General features: G+C 41.4%; 2 protein-coding genes and 2 long non-coding RNA genes across 12 annotated transcripts in view; 2 read left to right on the top strand and 2 right to left on the bottom strand.

Moving 5' to 3' along the window:
• The window catches only part of LOC140470724 (histone H2B 1/2-like), a 698,799-nt gene that overhangs the window by 468,796 nt on the left and 209,817 nt on the right, over positions 1-20,186 (top strand). The gene's annotated exons all lie outside the window — the stretch shown is intronic.
• The window catches only part of LOC140470784 (uncharacterized), a 203,025-nt gene that overhangs the window by 45,055 nt on the left and 137,784 nt on the right, over positions 1-20,186 (bottom strand). The gene's annotated exons all lie outside the window — the stretch shown is intronic.
• LOC140470910 (histone H2B 1/2-like) lies at positions 2,702-3,238 on the top strand. Its single transcript, XM_072566850.1, has one exon. The coding sequence runs from the start codon at positions 2,714-2,716 to the stop codon at positions 3,092-3,094; it is 381 nt and encodes a 126-aa protein (XP_072422951.1). The 5' UTR covers positions 2,702-2,713; the 3' UTR covers positions 3,095-3,238.
• LOC140470771 (uncharacterized) overlaps positions 13,309-20,186 on the bottom strand; it is a 33,557-nt gene continuing 26,679 nt past the window's right edge. For all 4 annotated transcript variants that reach the window (XR_011956672.1, XR_011956671.1, XR_011956673.1 and 1 more), the window contains exons 2-4: positions 18,412-18,510; positions 15,775-15,908; positions 13,309-15,522 (exon numbers count right to left, since the gene is read on the bottom strand). This is a non-coding gene — a long non-coding RNA (uncharacterized lncRNA). The remainder of the gene's footprint in view (positions 15,523-15,774; positions 15,909-18,411; positions 18,511-20,186) is intronic.

The following is a 20,186-nucleotide window of genomic DNA, read 5'->3' as shown; positions in this document are numbered from 1 at the left end:
GAGGCTCCTTTTAAAGTTGGGGAGAAAGTGAGGACTGCAGATGCTGGAGATCAGAGCTGCAAATGTGTCGCTGGAAAAGCGCAGCAGGTCAGGCAGCATCCAAGGAACAGGAGAATCGACGTTTCAGGCATCAGCCCTTCTTCAGGAATCTTTTAAAGTTGGAACAACAGAAGCAGCCTGAATGGGTGTGGTCAAGCTCTCACAGAATGACATTTTTAGTTTTGGCTTTCAGAAAAACTGTCGGCATCTCGAAGACAGCAAAGCTAGTTTTTTCCTCTCAGTTATAGTCAGAAGCTGCAAATTCTCTTTCTGCTACTGGAGTCAGATGTGAGACTATATGTTTTATTGAATTTCTCTTTTGCCAAGGATGTTTATGAGATGTTACTGTATTGGAACAGTTAATTAGGAAGTGATACTGTATCCATTATTCTGTTAAGTATTCCAGTAGAGATAAGTTATTCCAATTTCTTCTTTATTGCATTGTATGTTAACTCCAGTGAACAGGACAAAATGCACCTTTTAAAGCCGCACAATCATTCCAACTGATAACTGCCCTCGTACTCACATAACAGAAACAGACTGGAACAGATAGATAACTACACTGCCATATGCACACCAGAGAAACATTCAGGAAGAGATTAAGCCAAATGTAGAAGCTGAAAAGAAGCTGACAGGTACAGATTGATTACCAATCTCTCATATTCACAAACCAGAAAATGTCAGGTAAAGATTGATGACCGTATTTACAACACAGAAACTGACAAGGTGAGACTGATAAAAGAATTCACACAGAACATGTAGCAGAGACTGATAGGGATAGACTGTTCATTACACAGACATATTCACTGAGCAGAAACTGACAGGTACAGATTGATAATGCCAGTCAAACATTCACATAACAGAAATAAACATAAAGACATGGATAGCAAAACCCCCATTTATATCGCAGAAACTGTCAGGGACCAATTAGGAAATACACTGTCACATTCACAGAGCAAACACTGACAAGGACAGATTGATAACTACAATTACACATTCTCACAGCAGAGACCTAAAGGATAGACTAATAATTACACAAACATAATGACTGTGGAAGAACAGACAGGTGCAGGTTGATGACTAGACCACCATATTCACACATCACAACCTGTGTGGAACAGTTTAACTAAACTGAGAGACTCACAAAACAGAAGCTGACAGGTACATGTTGATAACCACATTGACATATTCCCAACAGAGAAATAGACAAGGTAATACTGATAAAAGCACTCCCACATTCACATAGCAGAGACTGATAGTGGGAGACTGAAAGTTACACAGACAAATTCATTGAGTAGAAAGAAACGGGTACAGATTGATAAAGCCAGTCAAACGGTCTCATAGCAAAGACTGATAAGCACTGCAACAGTAAATACCCTTACACTTTCTCACATCAGAGACATTCTGGAATTGTGATAGTTACACTACACTAACATCATCACTGTGGAAGAATGGACAGGTAGAGACATACGACTACACTCACACATTCAGATGGCAGAAACTGGCAGGGACAGATTATGAGAGAATAATAATCATTCACTTCCTGAAAGCTCACATGGGCAGATCAAAAACCGTACTCCCGTTTTACACAGCCAATAACGAGAGGTAAACTAACCCTTAACCAACCTGAAATTCTGAACAACACTATCTCACAGTGTAAGCAGGGAATCACAGCGATAAAACAAATAACACAAGATTGTCGCAATTAACATTCGCACATGTATCATGTTCAAAATAATCCTTAAATAACAGTGACCAGTTGAGATTGAGTACAAATGACTTGTGACCAAATAAAGTGCAGAGAAAATCCACATAGCAAAGTCCATAATGAAAACAAATTCTGCTAGAAACTGAAATGCACCAAATAATATCTATTCTAATGTAGTGCAAAGTAAGATTTCAGGAACTGAAATAATGGCAGGAGGCTGCTGACACTGATTGAGGAGCCAAACAGTCAGGGAGTAAAATTCATGTTGTCAGCAGAAAGCAAAAGGCACAGGTCATAATACGTCAGTTCCCTTTAGTCATTGAGGCAATCAGAGTAGAACTGACAATGATAAACACGCTGGTAGCTATCCTGAGTAATGTGTGAATACTTTGGCTGATACTCATTGGAGATTTGAAGAAGAATAGGGGAAAATATAACTGAAGGGAGTTTACAGAATAGATGATGGGAGAATGTCCTTCATCAGAGAGTGTAGAACAAGATACACAGGCAAAACAGAACATTCCTTAACTCCCATTTTCCTCCAACACGATGCATTTGTCAAGTAGTTCCATAACTTGCAGGAGTAAAACACACTCCCTGTCAGATTGCAGTGCATTTTCTCACTTGACAACGAATGTGATGCCATTTTAAAATGGAAGAGAAAAGAAAACCATTATCAAAAGGTACAGAATACATTAAAATTAGAATGTCACATTTTAGAGTGAGCTCGTAATTTGATCCCTTCACAAAATTTCGGTTTGTGTTTCCGATGGTATTGCAGATCCAAGCAGATCAACATTGAGTCCCACACTAACCAATCAGAGCAAAGTTACCATGCCGACAAAGTAGCCAATCAGGAGTTAGGCTTTCCCCTATCCTTCATTAGCATTGCTGACGCTGTCAGGCTATAAAAAGGGAGCTCCGAGCCCACTTTTCCTTATTCTGTGACTGACAGTGAGCGGCGCTATGGCTGATGAGAAGAAAGCTCAGCAAACCTCCAAGAAGGGCGCGAAGAAAATCATCAAGAAGGCGCCAGCGAAGGGCGGTAAGAGGAGGAAAAGGACTAGGAAAGAAAGTTATGCCATCTACATCTACAAAGTGATGAAGCAGGTTCACCCCGACACCGGCATCTCCTCCAAGGCCATGAGCATCATGAACTCGTTCGTCAAGGATATTTTCGAGCGTATCGCGGGGGAGGCTTCCCGCCTGGCCCATTACAACAAGCGCAGCACCATCAGCTCCCGGGAGATCCAGACCGCCGTGCGGCTGCTGCTGCCCGGGGAGCTGGCCAAGCACGCCGTGTCGGAGGGTACAAAGGCGGTGACCAAGTACACCAGCTCCAAGTGAAGGACCGCACTGCACTGAAAAAACCCAAAGGCTCTTTTAAGAGCCACTCACACCTTCCCTGAGACTGTTGAACCAATTGTTTTGGAGTATGTACAATTAATATTTGCGGTATTGGTGTTTTATAAATTCATGACTGCTCGCTGAGACGGTGTGCGTCTTATTCACGGATGGGGTCTTGTATATCCTGTGGTCCCTGTCTAGGGAGACATATCATGCTGAGCGCTCATGAGTCATTTTTCAGCTGCTCGTATGTGTCCGTGTTAACTCTTTGTTATTTGATCAGTTCAGGAGTTACAAGCCCCGGTGGGGCACGAACGTGCAAAGTGCCCCCGGTAAGCAAAACATAAGGTTTCCCTCTGTGTCTGGTTTTACTTTGTTTATTTTTAATTTCCAAAGCTCCGCACGGGTATTGTCCGGATGCAGAACCTTGTAAAATGCACTGAAACTAAAACAATTGCAGAAGTAGCAGAGCAAATGTGGAGCTTTTACTGATCTATCATCGTGTGCAATAGGGAGGGCAACTTTAAAATATCCTCGAATGATCGTGTTCACTATTAATACGCTTACTCGGGAGACCGTAATCTCATGTTGTATCAGTATATCGGGGTGCTGTTGAAATGTGAAGTAAATGATTAGTTGCAGAGTGCAGGGTTTGGCGCCTTTTTTGTTTCCGCTTGTATTTAATGTTTACAAAATCCCAATTCAAGATCAGAAATGGGCAGGTTCGAATAGGCCGGGGAATGAGGTACAGAGTTAATATAAAGGGTACACTTTTAATGTAAAAGTAAACTATCTCGAGTTTTCGTGCATTCTTCTGTGTTTAAACTCCCTACTTGTCGGGAAATATTAGCGGGCTTTTCAAATTGTGAAAAAAAGCGGTTGATGATTTGGCGCCGGTACTTTCCTCCCTCCTCCCCGGGCCCTCTCCGGATTGGGGAATGAGGCAGATATCTGATTGGGAATTGGAACAACATTAGGAGGGGCTGAACAAAGGGACCAATCAGAAACGGCCGCCCCACCATCCCTCCCGAAGCTATATTCGGATAGCAGTGTGGGCAGAGTGCAGCGTTCTCTCTAAAAATACTTGGCAGTATGTCTGGAAGAGGAGGAAAGGGCAGTCTCGGTCGTCCCGGGCTGGCCTGCAGTTCCCGGTGGGCCGTGTTCACAGGCTCCTGAGAAAGGGTAACTATGCTGAGCGTGTGGGTGCCGGAGCGCCGGTCTATTTGGCTGCGGTGCTGGAGTATCTGACGGCTGAAATCCTGGAGCTGGCCGGCAACGCGGCCCGGGACAACAAGAAGACCCGCATCATCCCCAGGCACCTACAGCTGGCCGTGCGCAACGACGAGGAGCTCAATAAGCTGCTGGGAGGGGTGACCATCGCTCAGGGTGGGGTGCTGCCTAATATCCAGGCCGTGCTGCTGCCCAAGAAAACCGCCGCTTAAAAAGTGAAGAGAGTATTCTTGAATCTGAGAAGCCAAAGGCTCTTTTAAGAGCCACTCACAGCATCTGTGAAAGGAGCTAAACTCTCCCCTCTGTCAAATTTAATTACTTTTCTTTAATTGATATCCGTTTCAGTCCCTGCTTTGTTCAATACTGTACTGTCGCTGTTTGTGTGACTTAATATGAAACCTTTCCTCATGGCCGTTCATCGTTCGAGCTGTGACACAAGGAGCGTGAAACGTTTTTCGTGGATAAATTATACAGCACAATTCTAACAAGGCTCCCATGTATCTTTTTTATTGCTTTATAAATGTCTGTCATCTTGTGTCTTTAATTATCGTCCGATAAGTGAATCACTCACTCCCTGTACTCCTCGCTCACAGGTAGTTTCACATTACCTTGAACTGCATTTAGTAGATAATAGGCCCCGCGAGCCTGCACCACCATTCAATATGATCATGGCTGATCATCCTTAATCAGAATCCTGTTCCTGCTTTATCTCCATAACCCTTAATTCCACTATCCTTGAGAGCTTTTTCCAACTCTTTCTTCCAGAGACTGCCCTCTGGGGCAATGCATTCCACACAGTCACCACTCTCTGGGTGAAGAAGTTTCTCCTTATCTCTGTCCTAAATGGTCTACCCTGTATTTTTAAGCTGTATCCTCTCGTTCGGCACTCACCCATCAGTGGAAACCGGTTTCCTGCAAGCAGAGTGTTCAATCCTTTAATCATCTTATATGTCTCAATCAGATCCCCTCTCAGTCTTCTAAACTCAAGGGTATACAAGCCCAGTCGCTCCAGTCTTTCAGCGTAAGGTAGTCCCGCCATTCCAGGAATTGACCTCGTGAACCTACGCTGCACTCCCTCAATAGCCAGAATATCTTTCCTCAAATTTGGAGACCAGAACTACACTCAATACTCCAGGTGTGGTCTAACCAAGGCCCTGTACAGCTGCAGAAGCACCTCTTTGCTTCTATACTCAATCCCTCTTGTTATGAAGGCCAGCATGCTATTAGCCTTCTTCACTACCTGCTGTACCTGCATGCTTACCTTCATTGACTGGTGTACAAGAACACCCAGATCTCTTTGTACTGCCCCTTTACTTAAATTGATTCCATTTAGGTAGTAATCTGCCTTCCTGTTCTTGCCACCAAAGTGGATAACCATACATTTATCCACATTAAACTGCATCTGACCACACACCTAACCTGTCCACGTCACTCTGTAATCTCCTCACATTTCACCCTGCTAACCAGCTTCGTATAATCAGCAAATTTGCTATTTTTATTACTAATTGCTATTTTTATTACTAAGACCATCTTCTATATCATTAACATATATTGTAAAAAGCTGCGGTCCCAGCACTGATCCCTGCAATACCCCACTGGTCAGTACCTGCCATTACAAAATGGAGCCGTTTATCACTACTCTTTGTTTCCTATGAGCCAACCAACTTTCCATCCAAGTTAGTACTTTGCCCCAATACCATGAACCCTAATTTTGCTCACTAACCTCCTATGTGGGACTTTATCAAAAGCTTTCTGAAAGTCCAAGTACACTACATTTACTGGATCTCCCTTGTCCATCTTCAGAGTTACATCCACAAAAAATTCCAGCAGATTAGTCAAGCATGATTTCCCCTTCATAACTCCATGCTGACTCTGAGCTATCCTGCTACTACTATGTTGTAATTTCATCCTTTATAATAGACTCCAGCATCTATCCCACCACTGATGTCAGACTAACTGGTCTACAATTTCCTGCTTTCTCTCTTCCCACCTTTCTTAAAGAATAGTACAACTGTAGCCACCCTCCAATTCACAGGAACTGATCCAGAATCTATTGAACTCTGGAAAATAATCACCAACACATCCACAATTTGTTGAGCCACCTCCTTCAGTACACTGGTATGTAGACCATCAGGCCCTGGGGAGTTATCAACCTTCAGGCCGAACAGTCTCTCCTGGCAAATATAAATTCCCTTAAGTTCAGGTCCTTCAGACACTTATACCTCTGAGATTGTTTGTGTCTCCCCCAGTGAACGCAGATCTGAAGTACCAATTCAATTCTTCTGCCATTTCTTTGTTCCCTGGAATATATTCCCCTGTTTCTGTCTTCAAGGGCCCAATTTTAGTCTTAACCATTTTTTTGCCTTTCACATACCTAAAAAAGCCTTTACTATCCTCCTTTATATTTTTGGCCAGTTCACCTTCGTTACTCATTTTTTCTCTGCATATTTCCTTCTTTGTAATCCTCTGTTGTTCTTTAAAAGCTTCCAAGTCCTCCATTTTCCCACTTATCTTTGCTATGTTATACTTTTTCTCTTTTAACTTTATATGTTTCTTAACTTCCCTCGTCAGCCATGGCCACCCATGATTCCTCCTAGGATCTTTCTTCCTTTTTGGAATGAACTGATCCTGCATCTTCTGCATTATACCCAGAAATATCTGCCATTGTTTCTCCACTATCATCCCTGCTAAGATATTGCACCATTGAACATTGGTCAGCTCCTGCCTCATAGCTCCATAGTTCCCTTTATTCAACAAAAATATTGTCACTTCTTCTTGTACCCTCTCCCTCTCAAATTGCAGATGGAAGCTTATTGTATTATGGTCACTACTTCCCAATGGCTCCTTCACTTCGAGGTCCCTGATCAATTCTGGTTCGTTGCACAATACCAGATCCAGAATTGCCTTCTCCCTGGTAGGCTCCAGCACCAGCTGTTCTAAGAATCCATCTTGGAGGCACTCCACAAAGTCTCTTTCTTGAGGTCCAATACCATCCTGATTCTCCCAGTCTACCTGCATGTTGAAATGCCCTGTAACAACTGTAGTAACATCTTTGCGACAGGCTAATTTTAGCTCCTGATTCAACTTACATCCGACATCCAGACTACTGTTTGGGGGCTTGTAGGTAACTCCCAAGAGGGTCTTTTTACCCTTAGAATTTCTCAGCTCTATCCATACTGAATCTATATCCCCTGATTCTAGGTCCCCCCGCGCAAGGGACTGAATATCATCCCTTACCAACATGGCTACCCCACCCCCTCTGCCCATCAATCTGTCCTTACGATAGCACATGTAGACTTGAATATTCATTTCCCAGGCCCTGTCCACTTGATGCCATGTCTCAGTTATCCCCACAATATTGTATCTGCCAATTTCCAAAAGAGCCTCAAGCTCATCCATCTTATTTCTAATGCTTCGTGCGTTCATGTATAGTATTTTTAATTTGTTCCTGCCCTCACCCTTCCCATCAACTCCTATTTCACTTAACCTTACAGCATGATCCCTTTTTGAGTTTTCTGCTTCATTGCTACAGTTGTCTTTCTTGACTTCTCTTGTTCTAACTTTCCCTTCAATTTCCTTTTTAAACATCCAGTTTGCTCCCCCCCCCCCCACCCCCCCCTGCATCTTAGTTTAAACGTCATAAGAGTTGAATTGGTTCAGTGCCACAGTTCATAATGAGTGGTCGCTGACCGTCTGTGCTTTTAACTCTGATGTGTTCCTGTGTAGGGCCTTCTCCCTGTCTGTAGAAAGGGAGTATAATGGAGGCTGCAGAGTCATCTTCAGCTTCTTCGAGTTGTTCAAGTTGGTCTTTAATACTGGACCAGTTCGGGGGCAACATGCTCCTGTGGGGTATGAACTTGATTTTGATCTCTGGCAAATAGGAAAAGTGCCCTATCTTTGAATTTCACAGATTCATTTTATGCTTAAATTTCCAAACACTTGAGGGTATTGTCTGATTGAAGAATGTTCTGAATGGGGCTTTCTGCTGTCGTTTTGATGCTTTCAAAGTGAACTGAGAACAAACTAGAACATTTGCCTCACAGCAAGAGTCAGTTAAACAGCACAGAAACAGATCTTTCTGTCCTACCAATCCATACCCACTATAACCTCAAACTAGATTAGTCCCATGTGCCTGTTCTTGGCCCATGACTCTCCAAACCCTTCCTGATCTTGTACTTATCGAAATGTCTTTCAAATATTGTGACTGTACCCACATGCATCACTTCCTTTGGAAGCTAATTCCACACAAACCACATTGTTCTAAAAAAAGATTGCTTTTTAAAATCTTCTTCCTTTTATGTTAAAAGTATGCCTCGTAGTCTTGCAATCCCTTAGCATATGAAATACATACCTACCATTCACCTTATCTATAGCCTTCATGATTGTCAAAATTCTTATCACCCATCAAGATCTTAGGCTCCAGAGAAGAAAAGTTCCAGCCTATTCTAATAATGGAAACCGTACATTCCTAGCATTACCCTAATAGATCTTTTCTGAACCATTTCCAGTTCAATAGTATCCTTTTAATAACAGGCCGACCAGAATTTGATATGGTAATCCAGAAGAGGCCTCAACAACATCCTATACGACCTCAGTATGACCTTCCAGCTCCTGTACTCAAAGGGCTAAGCAATAAAGGCAAACACACTCGATGTTTTCTTCACCACACTGTCTACATGTGATGCAAACTTCAAGAATATGCAGCTGATCCACAAGGTCTCTCTGTTCCACAGATCTATCCAGGGCCCTACTTGTAGTTGTATAAGCCCTAGCCTTGTTTGTTTTGTAAAAATGCAACGGCTCAATAACTCCATCTGCCATTCCTCAGGCCATTGATTCAATTGATCAAGATTTCTTTCCAAGCTTAAATAGCCTTCACTATCCATTATACTACCAATTTTGGTGACATCTGCAAACTCACTAAGCGTGCGTACTATATTCTCATCAATATCATTTACATATGAAAAAAAAAACAAACAAGAGTGGACCCAGCACCGATTGGGGTGGTACACCATTGGTAACAGGCATCCAGTCTGAAAAGCAACTGTCCACCACCTCTCAGCCTCCTGCTGTTAAGCCAATTTAGTATCCATTTGGCATGCTCAACCTGAATCCCATGTAATCTAACCTCACTAATTAGTCTACAATGCAGAAACTTGTCAAAGACTTTACCAAAGACAAAATCAATAATGTTTACCACTGTGTCCTCATCCTTCTTAGATACTCCCTCAACAATGTCAATCAACCTTGGGAAATATAATTTCCTACTACCAAACCATTCTGACAATTCCTAATCATTCCTTGCCTTCTCCCACCACCCCTCTCCAAACCATATATTTGAATCCTATCTTTCAGAAGCACTTCCAAAAATGTACCCACCATGCAAGAGAGACTAACAGGTCTATACTTCCCTGATTCTCCTTATTTCCCTTCTTAAAACAACTGCAAAATATTACCCAATACCTAGTCATCCAGCACCTCAGTGTAGTTACAGATGATACAAATGTTTCTGCAAGGGGAACCATTATATCCTCCTTAACTTCCCATAATGTCCTGGGATACACTAGATCAGATCTCTGAGATTTATCCAACTATATGCTTTCAAAGACCTCCAGTGTTTCGTCATCTGTAATGTGTACTGTTTTCAAAACATCAATATATATTTCCCAGAGTTTGCTGCTTCCCAGTAAAAAAACTGATGCAACAATTCATTTTCTGCCCCTCCCATCTTCTGAAATTCAAACAGAACTGCAGAGGTGAACTGGATCTGCTGGTAGAAAAATGGTCCATGTCTGCTCATACAAAGAAGCTGACAAATAAAAAGGCAACCTGCTTTAGAACTCAGATGCAAGATGGCTGGAAGGAGATGAATGTGACTAACAATCTGTCCCAGCCATAAAGTAAAGAAAACAATGAGACCGTTAAACAAAACTACTCCAAAGACAGTTGCCTTGAGCAGCAACCATCTCAGATCAGAGCATGCCACCAAGACAAACAAGGCAATATTTTCAGCACAGTAACAAAAGGGTGATTATACCAACCAACAAATAAGCTCCAGGTGCGAGACATAGCTAACTGTTGGTCCTGTAGCTACTTAGGGAGTTTAGTATGCTATTTCATATTAAACAGTTGTTTCTTAATTAATTTGCAATATTAAGCAATAATTTTAGTTAGAGTTGAGACATGGAACCAAAACATTTATGCCTACGTTTGAAAGTTAGTAAGTTTTCAGAAGTAGACTCATTTGCCCTGGACAAAATAGATTACTCACAGTCATTAACCAAAATGTACTAAGAAATATTTATACCTAAACTAACCAGAACAGAAAGCATTATCACAAATCCAATAGGAACTAGTTAAAACTAAATGCTTTTGGTAGTTTTTACGCAAATAATGATAATATAAGAGGAATAACAGAATTTCATAAAGAAAGCACATGAGATCCAATAAATAACAGAATTCAAACTGACTGCAGATAAAGCCAGCCTGAGAAGCCTGAAGGAGCAATTAACTTTGTAATGTGATGAAGAGGATGCATAGCAAGATGGCAAGGACTAGTCATTATGGTGTCTGTTCAACGCCATGAGGCCATGGGAAGCCGATGTCTGTTAAAGGAATGCCCATCATTGATTAGATGTCTTAAAGGATTTGGTTCACAAAGTAAGAGGGAGGAGCAAAGTGATCAAGTTGTATGTGATTGTAAATTTATAAAAATACTGATTTTTTTGTTATAAATTCGGAGTGTGTCATGGATTTCCCTTCAAAGGCTGGCCTCTGGAGAGAATCCTTTGCCCCTGTTCCTGCTTTAACTGGGTTTCACATGACTACACACCCTGAGTTCTGCCTGCCTGCTGAGTTTGCATTCTCTTTCAGGGGAAAAGGCTCTGACGCCAACAACTACTTCTTTGATCTTTAAGGTATCTTTCTCTCTCTCTCGCTTTATTTCTCTCTCTCTAATTGCTAACTTGCTCTGCATGAACTTGCAGCATCTCTTTGAACTATGTTTAACCTTACTGCCAAGACTATCTCACATCCCCCTTTTTACCTTCCTAATCTCCCTCTCAAGAATGTCCCTACTATTTTCATACTGTTCAAGGGATGCATTTCATCTCAGTTGTCTATGTTTAATATATGATTTATTTGTATTTGCAAATAAAACATTGACTTTGCTGCTTCTACGATGCTGTGCCTTTCCAGTTTCATTTTCAATTTCAACTTCACTTTCAAATTCCCTGTAATTCCCAGTTCATGGCATTGTGGGCAGTACATGGACAATAGCTGTTCCAGAAGACGGCTCACCACCGCCTGCTCAAAGGGGAATAAATGCTCGGCTCAGCCAGCGACGTCCCACGTCCCCAGAATGAATAAACAAAAACACCTGGGGTCTCTCAGTGTGACATACAATGAGAGGTTTCTGTCTGCAGCATACCTGATACTAACATCTGTTGTCCACTGTAAACTGAATCGAGGCCTAGAGATTTTATTGCTGCTGCTCCAGGTCGGATTTTTGCACACGCGTCCTGAACCAGAAACAGGGACTAACACTGTGATGCAAGACTCTCTCAAACAGTTACATTCTGCCTTATTAAGAATGTTCCACTTATTCCACTTCTGTTACTTTCGGAAAGGAATTAATATTTGTGGTTGAAGGTCAGCAGGATTGAATACCACAGTTAATATAAGATCAGACGTGATGTTATTGAATGGTGAGCACAGGGGATGGGCCGAGTGGCCGCCAGTGTCTCCGCCCCCTGATCAGATTGTGAGACAGCCGTAGGGAGGAGTTATTAACATGACCCGGGAATGGGCTCCATTGGAACTTCATAAAGGGACAATGTCCCAGCTTGAAACCTTCTCTGCCCTTTCCCCCACAGCCCCAGTTCCTTTGGCCAAACTGGGAGAAAAGGGAATTGGGGGAAATGACCAATTGATGTTTGTTTCTGGGAATCATTGGGAAAGGCACCGCATGTGCGTTGCTGTTCCTCCTCCAATTCTGACTGTGACCGAGTAGAGCAGCGCATGCGTGAGGCCCTCCCCCAGCGCTGCCATTGAGGAGCATTTACTCAGTGAGTGCAAGAGGTTTGTTTGAAACAGACCGCAATGGAGAGATCAGCGCCCAGGGAAGGGAGGGAACAGCAGGCTCCTTCCAGCAGCACATCGGGATGGGAGCCTGGGACACAGAGGGGGCTCCGAGAGCGGGATTGATTCGGGGTGAGTTCAGGGAGAACCGGGGGCTGTTTGTAAGAGGCCGAGCGGAGCAGGAACTGGTCCCGGAACTTGGAGTGAGCGGGCTGGGGGGAAGAGAGAGGCCTTTCTCGGGCTGTGTGTGGGCCTGCTGAGGGAGGCAGAGCGGGAAGAAGCTGCTGTGGGACATTCTTGTGGTTTTTTATCCCCTAAACACTGATGGGAATTGATTGTTTGGCTTCTGTTTCACGCTGTTTGTTACGAATAGACATTGAATTGTTGGGAAATAAAGGGGAGTGTATCTACATGTGATAAAAGTGCCCGTTGTTCTTCCTTCAGCAGTTAGTGTTTTTTTGGGAGCTGGTTATTGAACTGTATAATCGTTCTATTTTTGGAGCTGCGCTTATATTGGTTAGTTTTCTTTTATCTGAGTAAATTGTTTCAGAATTTCGCAAACAGAAAAAGACTAGGAGGAGCTCAGTGTTGCTTTGTAACCAGAACTTGCTCTGATTAAATACAGAAGTATCATGATCATGACCTGAATGTTGTGTTGATCAGTTGATGTCTTTCTACTCAGAAATGATGATATCTCTCTTTTCTTCCTCCAGGCAAATGTTTGATGGGCCAAGATAATGTAATATTTCCTCAGTATGACCATCTGCTTCTCCAAACCAGCAGGTACGTTACAGTTGTCAGATTGGAGAACCTCCTTTCCACAGTCACAGAGTGGATTGAGTCAGATACACATTGAGCTCAATTTCCAGAAGAATGCATTCAATCCAAGATTCAGACACAACTGATAACTTTTTAAAAATATTTCATCTTTATACTTCATGCACAACAGCTCAGTTCCAATAAATTTCATTATGCATAGCCAGTTATCATTTGCAACATCAGAAGAGGGATACACTGTATCCTCATATGAAATATACATTCAGGAATTACATTAATCCACATGTAGTAAAGGCAATTTTAAAGTTACAATCAAGGTGAACAAACCAGTCATGCTGTTACATTGTTACAACAGGAATATATGAAGAAGATATTGAGTGCAGATGCAGAAGGAAACTTTGATATTTTCAGTAATTGAGAAAGTCAAAATTACATTTTCAATAAATCATTGACCTGGAAAAGATACAACAATTAAACTATGTAAATTTCAAATGAACAACTGGGCCAAAGCCAGATGTCGAGAGAGTGCTCATCACATGTGTACACACCCACAACCACCATCTCCATCCCACCCCCATATGTGTGCTTGTGCGCACACACACTATTCTATCTCACACACAGCTACTGACTGATTAACAATAGTTGAAAATTTGTACACAATCCTGAAATACACATTACAACATCTAACACCGCAACTAGCAGAAAAAATTTCAAACTGATTTCTACTCTCAGATTAAAAGTCAAAGAGATCGACAGCACAGAATACGTATATTCAAATTATTAAGTCTGCACTGATCAAAAACAGTATAACAACACAGTTGATTGAAAGGGATTAGAATTGTTAACTCAATGAGTATTCCATTTCCATAGATTTGTCATGGCAGCAGAGAAGTTGTCATCCCCATCTGTATCATAACGCCATTCTCCATTTCATCATTTTGTAGGAGTTTTTTTTTAGTCCAGGAAGAAAGTTTTGCTTATTCTGTGTGTCTTTCAAAATTTGTTTCAAGAAATCTATGAAGAACCCTGCATTCATCTTGACTATCTCTTCATTAAACTATGAAAAAATTCAAGGAATCAGAATATAGTTTTGTTAATAGAATCAGATCATTACTGTTTAAAGCAGTACAGAAAGAAAGAAAAAGCTAAAACTGATAGGTTTGTCAAGCTGCTCCTTTTATTTTAATCAACATGAGTGGATTGTTCATAAAATTGAATTTGACTGTTTAAATATTCTTCACCGATAGCGGAAAATAAAAGACCTTTTGTTTTCCCCCGCCTTACCAGAGAGCAACACAAGAATACTGCTAATGGTTTGCACCAGTTCCTGTCCAGATTGGTAAGTAAAATAGAATTGGCCAATTCTCTTTTCTGCAGAAGGGGCATTGTCTTCAGTCAGCTGCAATGCAGTTGAAGTGTTCACTTAGTTGCAAATTGATTCAGTTAATACTGATCATTAATTCATTGGTAAAGTATGTCACAATGCAAAAAGTGATAGCATCCTGAATACCAGACCTTGATATCCCCACTGTTCCTGGTTACATTCTGAAATATAGGAATTACAAAAGTCTATTGCTTTTCTCTTCTTGATTCCGAAGAAAGGCACAGATGCTTTTCTACTGTAATGTATTGTATGTTCACCTGTCCATGGATCCTATAGGCTCGAAAACTAAAGAACATAGGCTGTGGACAAATATTAACAGATATAGAAACCCATCCACTTTCACTGATGGGAGCTGACTCCAGTGGCAATGGATAAAACCTCATTCATGTCAAGTAGTAGAAATTTAAACAATTAATTGTGCTTGCAGTTACTAAGTGACATGTTTCAATTTAGATGACAGTGAAATAAATAACCAAGAATAAGGACAACATTGGTATCAAGTATCAGAGACTGATCGATTGAATTCAGTTCTCAGTCTTGGCCTGGTGCTGATGCAAACACACTTTATCCACACTCACATTCTGGTTGAGGGCCTGAGCAATGCAGAAGTATTTCCATACATTTTAATGACTGAAACACTGATTAATAAGGCATTAAACCTAACTCAAAGTGTATCAGATCATGACATGCAGAACTGGAAACAAAAGGAGATAGACAGACAAAAAATTTCAGTATGGTATAGACCAGTACCACTACTTTAAAGTGGTACAGATTGGCAGCACAACAGAAAACTCACTCACACTCAGCCAGTTAATGGTGAAAGGGGAAAAAGAATGAAATTTAGGCCCAGGTATTTCCAAATATGGACAGTTATAAATTGACTCACCAAACCATTAATCACTTCAGATAGTGTTAGATGTTACATTTTACAGTGTCCAGCAGCAACTGATAAAGACTCCTGCATACACAAAATGTAAAAAAAAGTCTGAAAACAATAACATTCAGATTCATGGCAAAGGTAAACATTGAACCAACATTAATCCCTCAAAGCACAAGGTGTTTGTGAATATTGATCAAACAAATACAACTCAATGTGTAAAGTGAATAAGGTTCACACACTCCATCTGATGCTGTTGCATACAAAACCAAACTGGCACTGTAGTTATTCAGAGGCATAATACTGCACAACTAATCTCACATTAGCATTTACCTTGAGATACTGGCAGTGAGTGGATGAAGTTCAGATGCCCAACAGTTAGTGGAAATTAGTATGGAGACCAGATGAACAACAGAATGTCCCAGTGTAGACACAGTGGGCTGAATGGCTGTATCAATTCTGTGACTCTGTCATAAATCACAAAATGCAGAAGAGTTTAAGGCCCAATCACAACACCCTTAAAAACTACTATCACAGAATGAATCTCAGTCACAGAGGATTGTTTTGTTTGCGAAATTCATTCATGGGATGAGGGCATCACTCGCTAGGCCAGTATTTATTGCCCATCCCTAACTGCTCAGGGGGTAGATTGATAGCTGCTCTCACATGTTCACTCTGTAGAAACTGAAAGGGTGCGATTGATTCATAAATATACATGCGTGCGTGCACACACACACACAACTAAACTAACACATTCACTGAGCAAACACTGGCAGCTACAGTCTGCTAAATGCATTTGCATATTTATAAACTAGATGTTGACAGATACAGATTCATAACTCCATCCTGAGATACCCAGAGCAGAATATAACAGGGACAGATTGGTCAATCATACACATGTGCACATGGCAGGACATTTTAGAGGAAGGCTGATAACTACATTCTCCTCATCGAAACTTATTAGAACAGATTAATAACACTCCGTTTCAAACTGCATACATTGACATGTACAGTTTGATAATGACACATGTTTACAGCATAGAAACTTACAGGTAGAAATTAATAACAAAAGTTGCTGGAAAATCGGACTTAACATTTGAGGTCTAGTGACCCCTCCTCAGAACTGATTGTGTGCATTTTCCTAGCTACCATTTGGTCTTCTCTATGCTGGGAAACTGAGTGTAGATTGGGTGTCCACTGTGCAGAACACTTACATTCTGTCCAGACAAAATGTCCCTGAGCTTCTCGTTGCCTGCCAGTTCAACACACCACCCTGTACCCTGGCCAACATCTCTGTCTCAGACTTGCTGCCGTGCTCCAGTGAAGCTCAGTGCAAGCTAGAAGAACAGCACCTCATTTTCTGCTTGGGAACTCGACAGCCTTCTGGACTCAATATTGAATTCTACATCTTTAGAGCGAGAGCTCTTCCCGTACCATTACCCAAAACCCCTCTCACCACACCGTGTTATCACAGGCTCTTCTATTGTACACCAAAACTCACTAACAATCTCTCTTAATACCTACTACCGTCCTCGTCTGACTGATCCACTAGTTTATCTGTCCGACTGTTCTTCCCTCTCTTTGGATACTATAGCCATCCACCATTTACTCCCTTACCCTTCAACACACTCTATCTTGTGCAGAACAATTAATATTTTCCTGGCTACCATCTCTTCACAGGAAGGGTTACTAGCCTGGAAATTTGAACTCTGATTTCTGTCCACAGACTCTGTCAGACCTGCTGAGCTTTTCCAGCAATTTGTTTTAGATTCTCATTTCCAGCATCTGCAGTTCTTTTGGTTTTCATTTAGAGATTAATAACTGTCATGCAGACATTGATAAACGCTCTCAGATTTACATTACAGAGCCTGACCGGGAAGGGTTCTTAACGAAACAAAACATTCATAAAGCATAAATTGACAGGGACTGTTAAAAAGTAAACTCTCATATTCACATAGCAGAACCTGGCAGACTTAGATTGATAATTACCCAAACACATTTAGTATGGAGTACAGTTGTTGGGAGGTCACCTTGCAGCTGTACATGACATTGGTTAGGCCACTGTTGGAATATTGCTTGCAATTCTCGTCTCCTTCCTACAGAAATGATATTGTGAATCTTGAAAGGGTTCAGAAAAGACGTAAAGGATGTTTCCAGGTTTGGAGGATTTGAGCTATCGGGAGAGGTTGAATAGGCTAGGGCTGTTTTACCTGGAGCCTTATATAAGGCTGACATTATCGAGGTTTACAAAATCATAAGGGGCATGGATAAGATAAATAGACAAAGTCTTTTCCCTGGGGTGGGGGAGTCCAGAACTAGAGGGCAGAGGTTTAGGGTGTGAGGGGAACGATATAAGAGACCTAAGGGGCACTTTTTCGTGCAGAGGGTGGTACTTGTGTGGAATGACCTGCCAGGAGGAAGTGGTGGAGGCTAGTATAATTGCAGCATTTAAAAGGCATTGAGATGGTTATATAAGTAGGAAGTATTTGGAGGGATATGGGCCGGGTGCTGGCAGGTGGGACTAGATTGGGTTGGGATATCTAGTTGGCATGGACAGGTTGGACCGAAGGGTCTGTTTCCATGCTGTACATCTCTGTGACATTCACTAAGCAGATTTCCTCAGATGGCTAAGGGAATTCAGCATGTCCATAAATACTCTTGCAAACTTTTATTAATGCACCACAGAAAGCATCCTATTTGTAATATGGCTTCTGTTCTGCCCAAGACCACAAGATACTACAGGGAGTTGTGACTCGGCCCAGTCCATCACTGAAAGCAGCCTTCCATCCAAAGGCTCCAATTCCACTTCCCTCTGTCTTGGGAAAGCAACCAACAACATGAAAGACCCATCCGACCCCAGTTATACGCTCCTCCACCCTGGTCTGTCAGGGAGAAAATACAGAAGTTTGAATACACCATCCAACAGATTCAAGAACAGCTTCTCCGTTATTATTAGACTTTTGAACGGACCTCTAAATTTTGATGCTAATCTCTGTCTGCACCTTTTCTGCAGCTTCAACGCTGTATTCTGTTCTATCACCTTGATGGACGTTGGAAGAGATGATCTATCTGTAAGGTGCACAAAACAATACTATTCAATTTATCTCAGTACATGTGATAACAATGATATAATTAAATGAATAACTGCAGTCTTATGTTCATATAGCATAATCTGAGGGATACAGGTGGATAACTACAGTCACACAAACTGACAGGAAAAGATGAATAAATACACTCAAAACACTGGAATTACAGAGCCTGACAAGGTAATATTGATCACTCAACTCTCACATTCACAAAACAGGAGCTGATAGCAACAGATGAAAAATCAGCTCACACATTCACATAGCAGGGATAGATTGACAATTACTTAAACATATTCACCAAGCACAAATTGACAGCTGCAGATTGATAACTATATTTATGTATTCACGCAGCAGAGTCTGAAAGGTACAGATTGAGTTATTCACTTTGACAAAGAAGAAATTGACAGGTAGAGAATGATAACTGTACTCCCACATTCACATCGCTGAAACTGACCATTACAGTTTGATTAATACAACAATATTCACAGCAGAATCTGATGGGTACTGATCAATAACTGTATTCACATATTGACAGGAAATAAACTGACAGGGACAGATTGGTATCGACTCTCTCAAATTGACGTAGTAGAAACAGATTGACAAAGACACTCTGGTGTCAAATAGCAAAACCTGACAGGTACTGTTTGATAACTGCATTCACACATTGGTATAGCTAAAGCAGACAAATAAAGATCAATATCTACATTCACACAGAAGAAACTGATGGGTACAATTTGACTGCATATAATAATCATACAGCAGAAACTGACAGGTAGATACTGATAATGACACTTGCGTTCTCATAGCTGAAACTGACACGTTCAGGTTGATAACTACATTCTCAGATACACCGTAGAAACTGTTCAGGACAGATTGGTCTGTAAACTCACACATTCACAGGGCAGAAACTGACAGGTACATATTGATGACTAAACTCTCACATCTCCAGTGAAACACATAGGGACTGATTTTATTTTATATAAAATGTATTTAACAACCAGTCCCTGCAAGTTTAATCTGTGTGGATATACGAGTTTAGTTATCAAGCTATACCTGTCAGTTTATGCTATGTGAATGTGTGAGTGTAGTTATTAATCTGTCCCTGTCAGTCTCTGCAATGCCAAAATGTAAATATATTTACCAGAGTGTGACAGGGACAGATTGATAGCTACATTCACTCACACATTTGCGCAGCTTATGTTGACAGGTACAGGTTGACAGCTGTACTCCCACATTCACCTTGCAGGAACTGACAGGTATGGATTGATAAGGAAACTCTCAGATCCAGATACGCACTTGTATTGATTTGCCCTATTGTGGAAGTGTGGGTTAGTATCTGGTTCTCAGTGAATTGGTATAGATATTTTTATTACAATCACCAGACAAAGAGCAGCTCAGGCCAAGAATAGAATCAGACCTATAGTTGGACTTGCCGGTTTGAAAGAAAAACAGCCTAATGATTATTAAATGAATGTTACATTCAAAGGTTTGATACTGTCAAACTTAATGTTGATTTACAGGAGATGACTCTTCTGTCTTCCTTCAGACAAATACTTGAAGGACCAAGACTATTCCCTTGGGGCAAAGCCAAGTGTGATCAGTTCCTTCTAACAAACAGCAGGTATCAGACACTAAAGAACATCCTTTCCACAGTCACAG

This window comes from Chiloscyllium punctatum, chromosome 52 (genome assembly GCF_047496795.1).
Source record: "Chiloscyllium punctatum isolate Juve2018m chromosome 52, sChiPun1.3, whole genome shotgun sequence".
NCBI classification, from domain to species: domain Eukaryota; kingdom Metazoa; phylum Chordata; class Chondrichthyes; order Orectolobiformes; family Hemiscylliidae; genus Chiloscyllium; species Chiloscyllium punctatum.
Note: the sequence above shows the minus strand (reverse complement) of the source record. Positions and strands in the feature narration are given on the sequence as shown.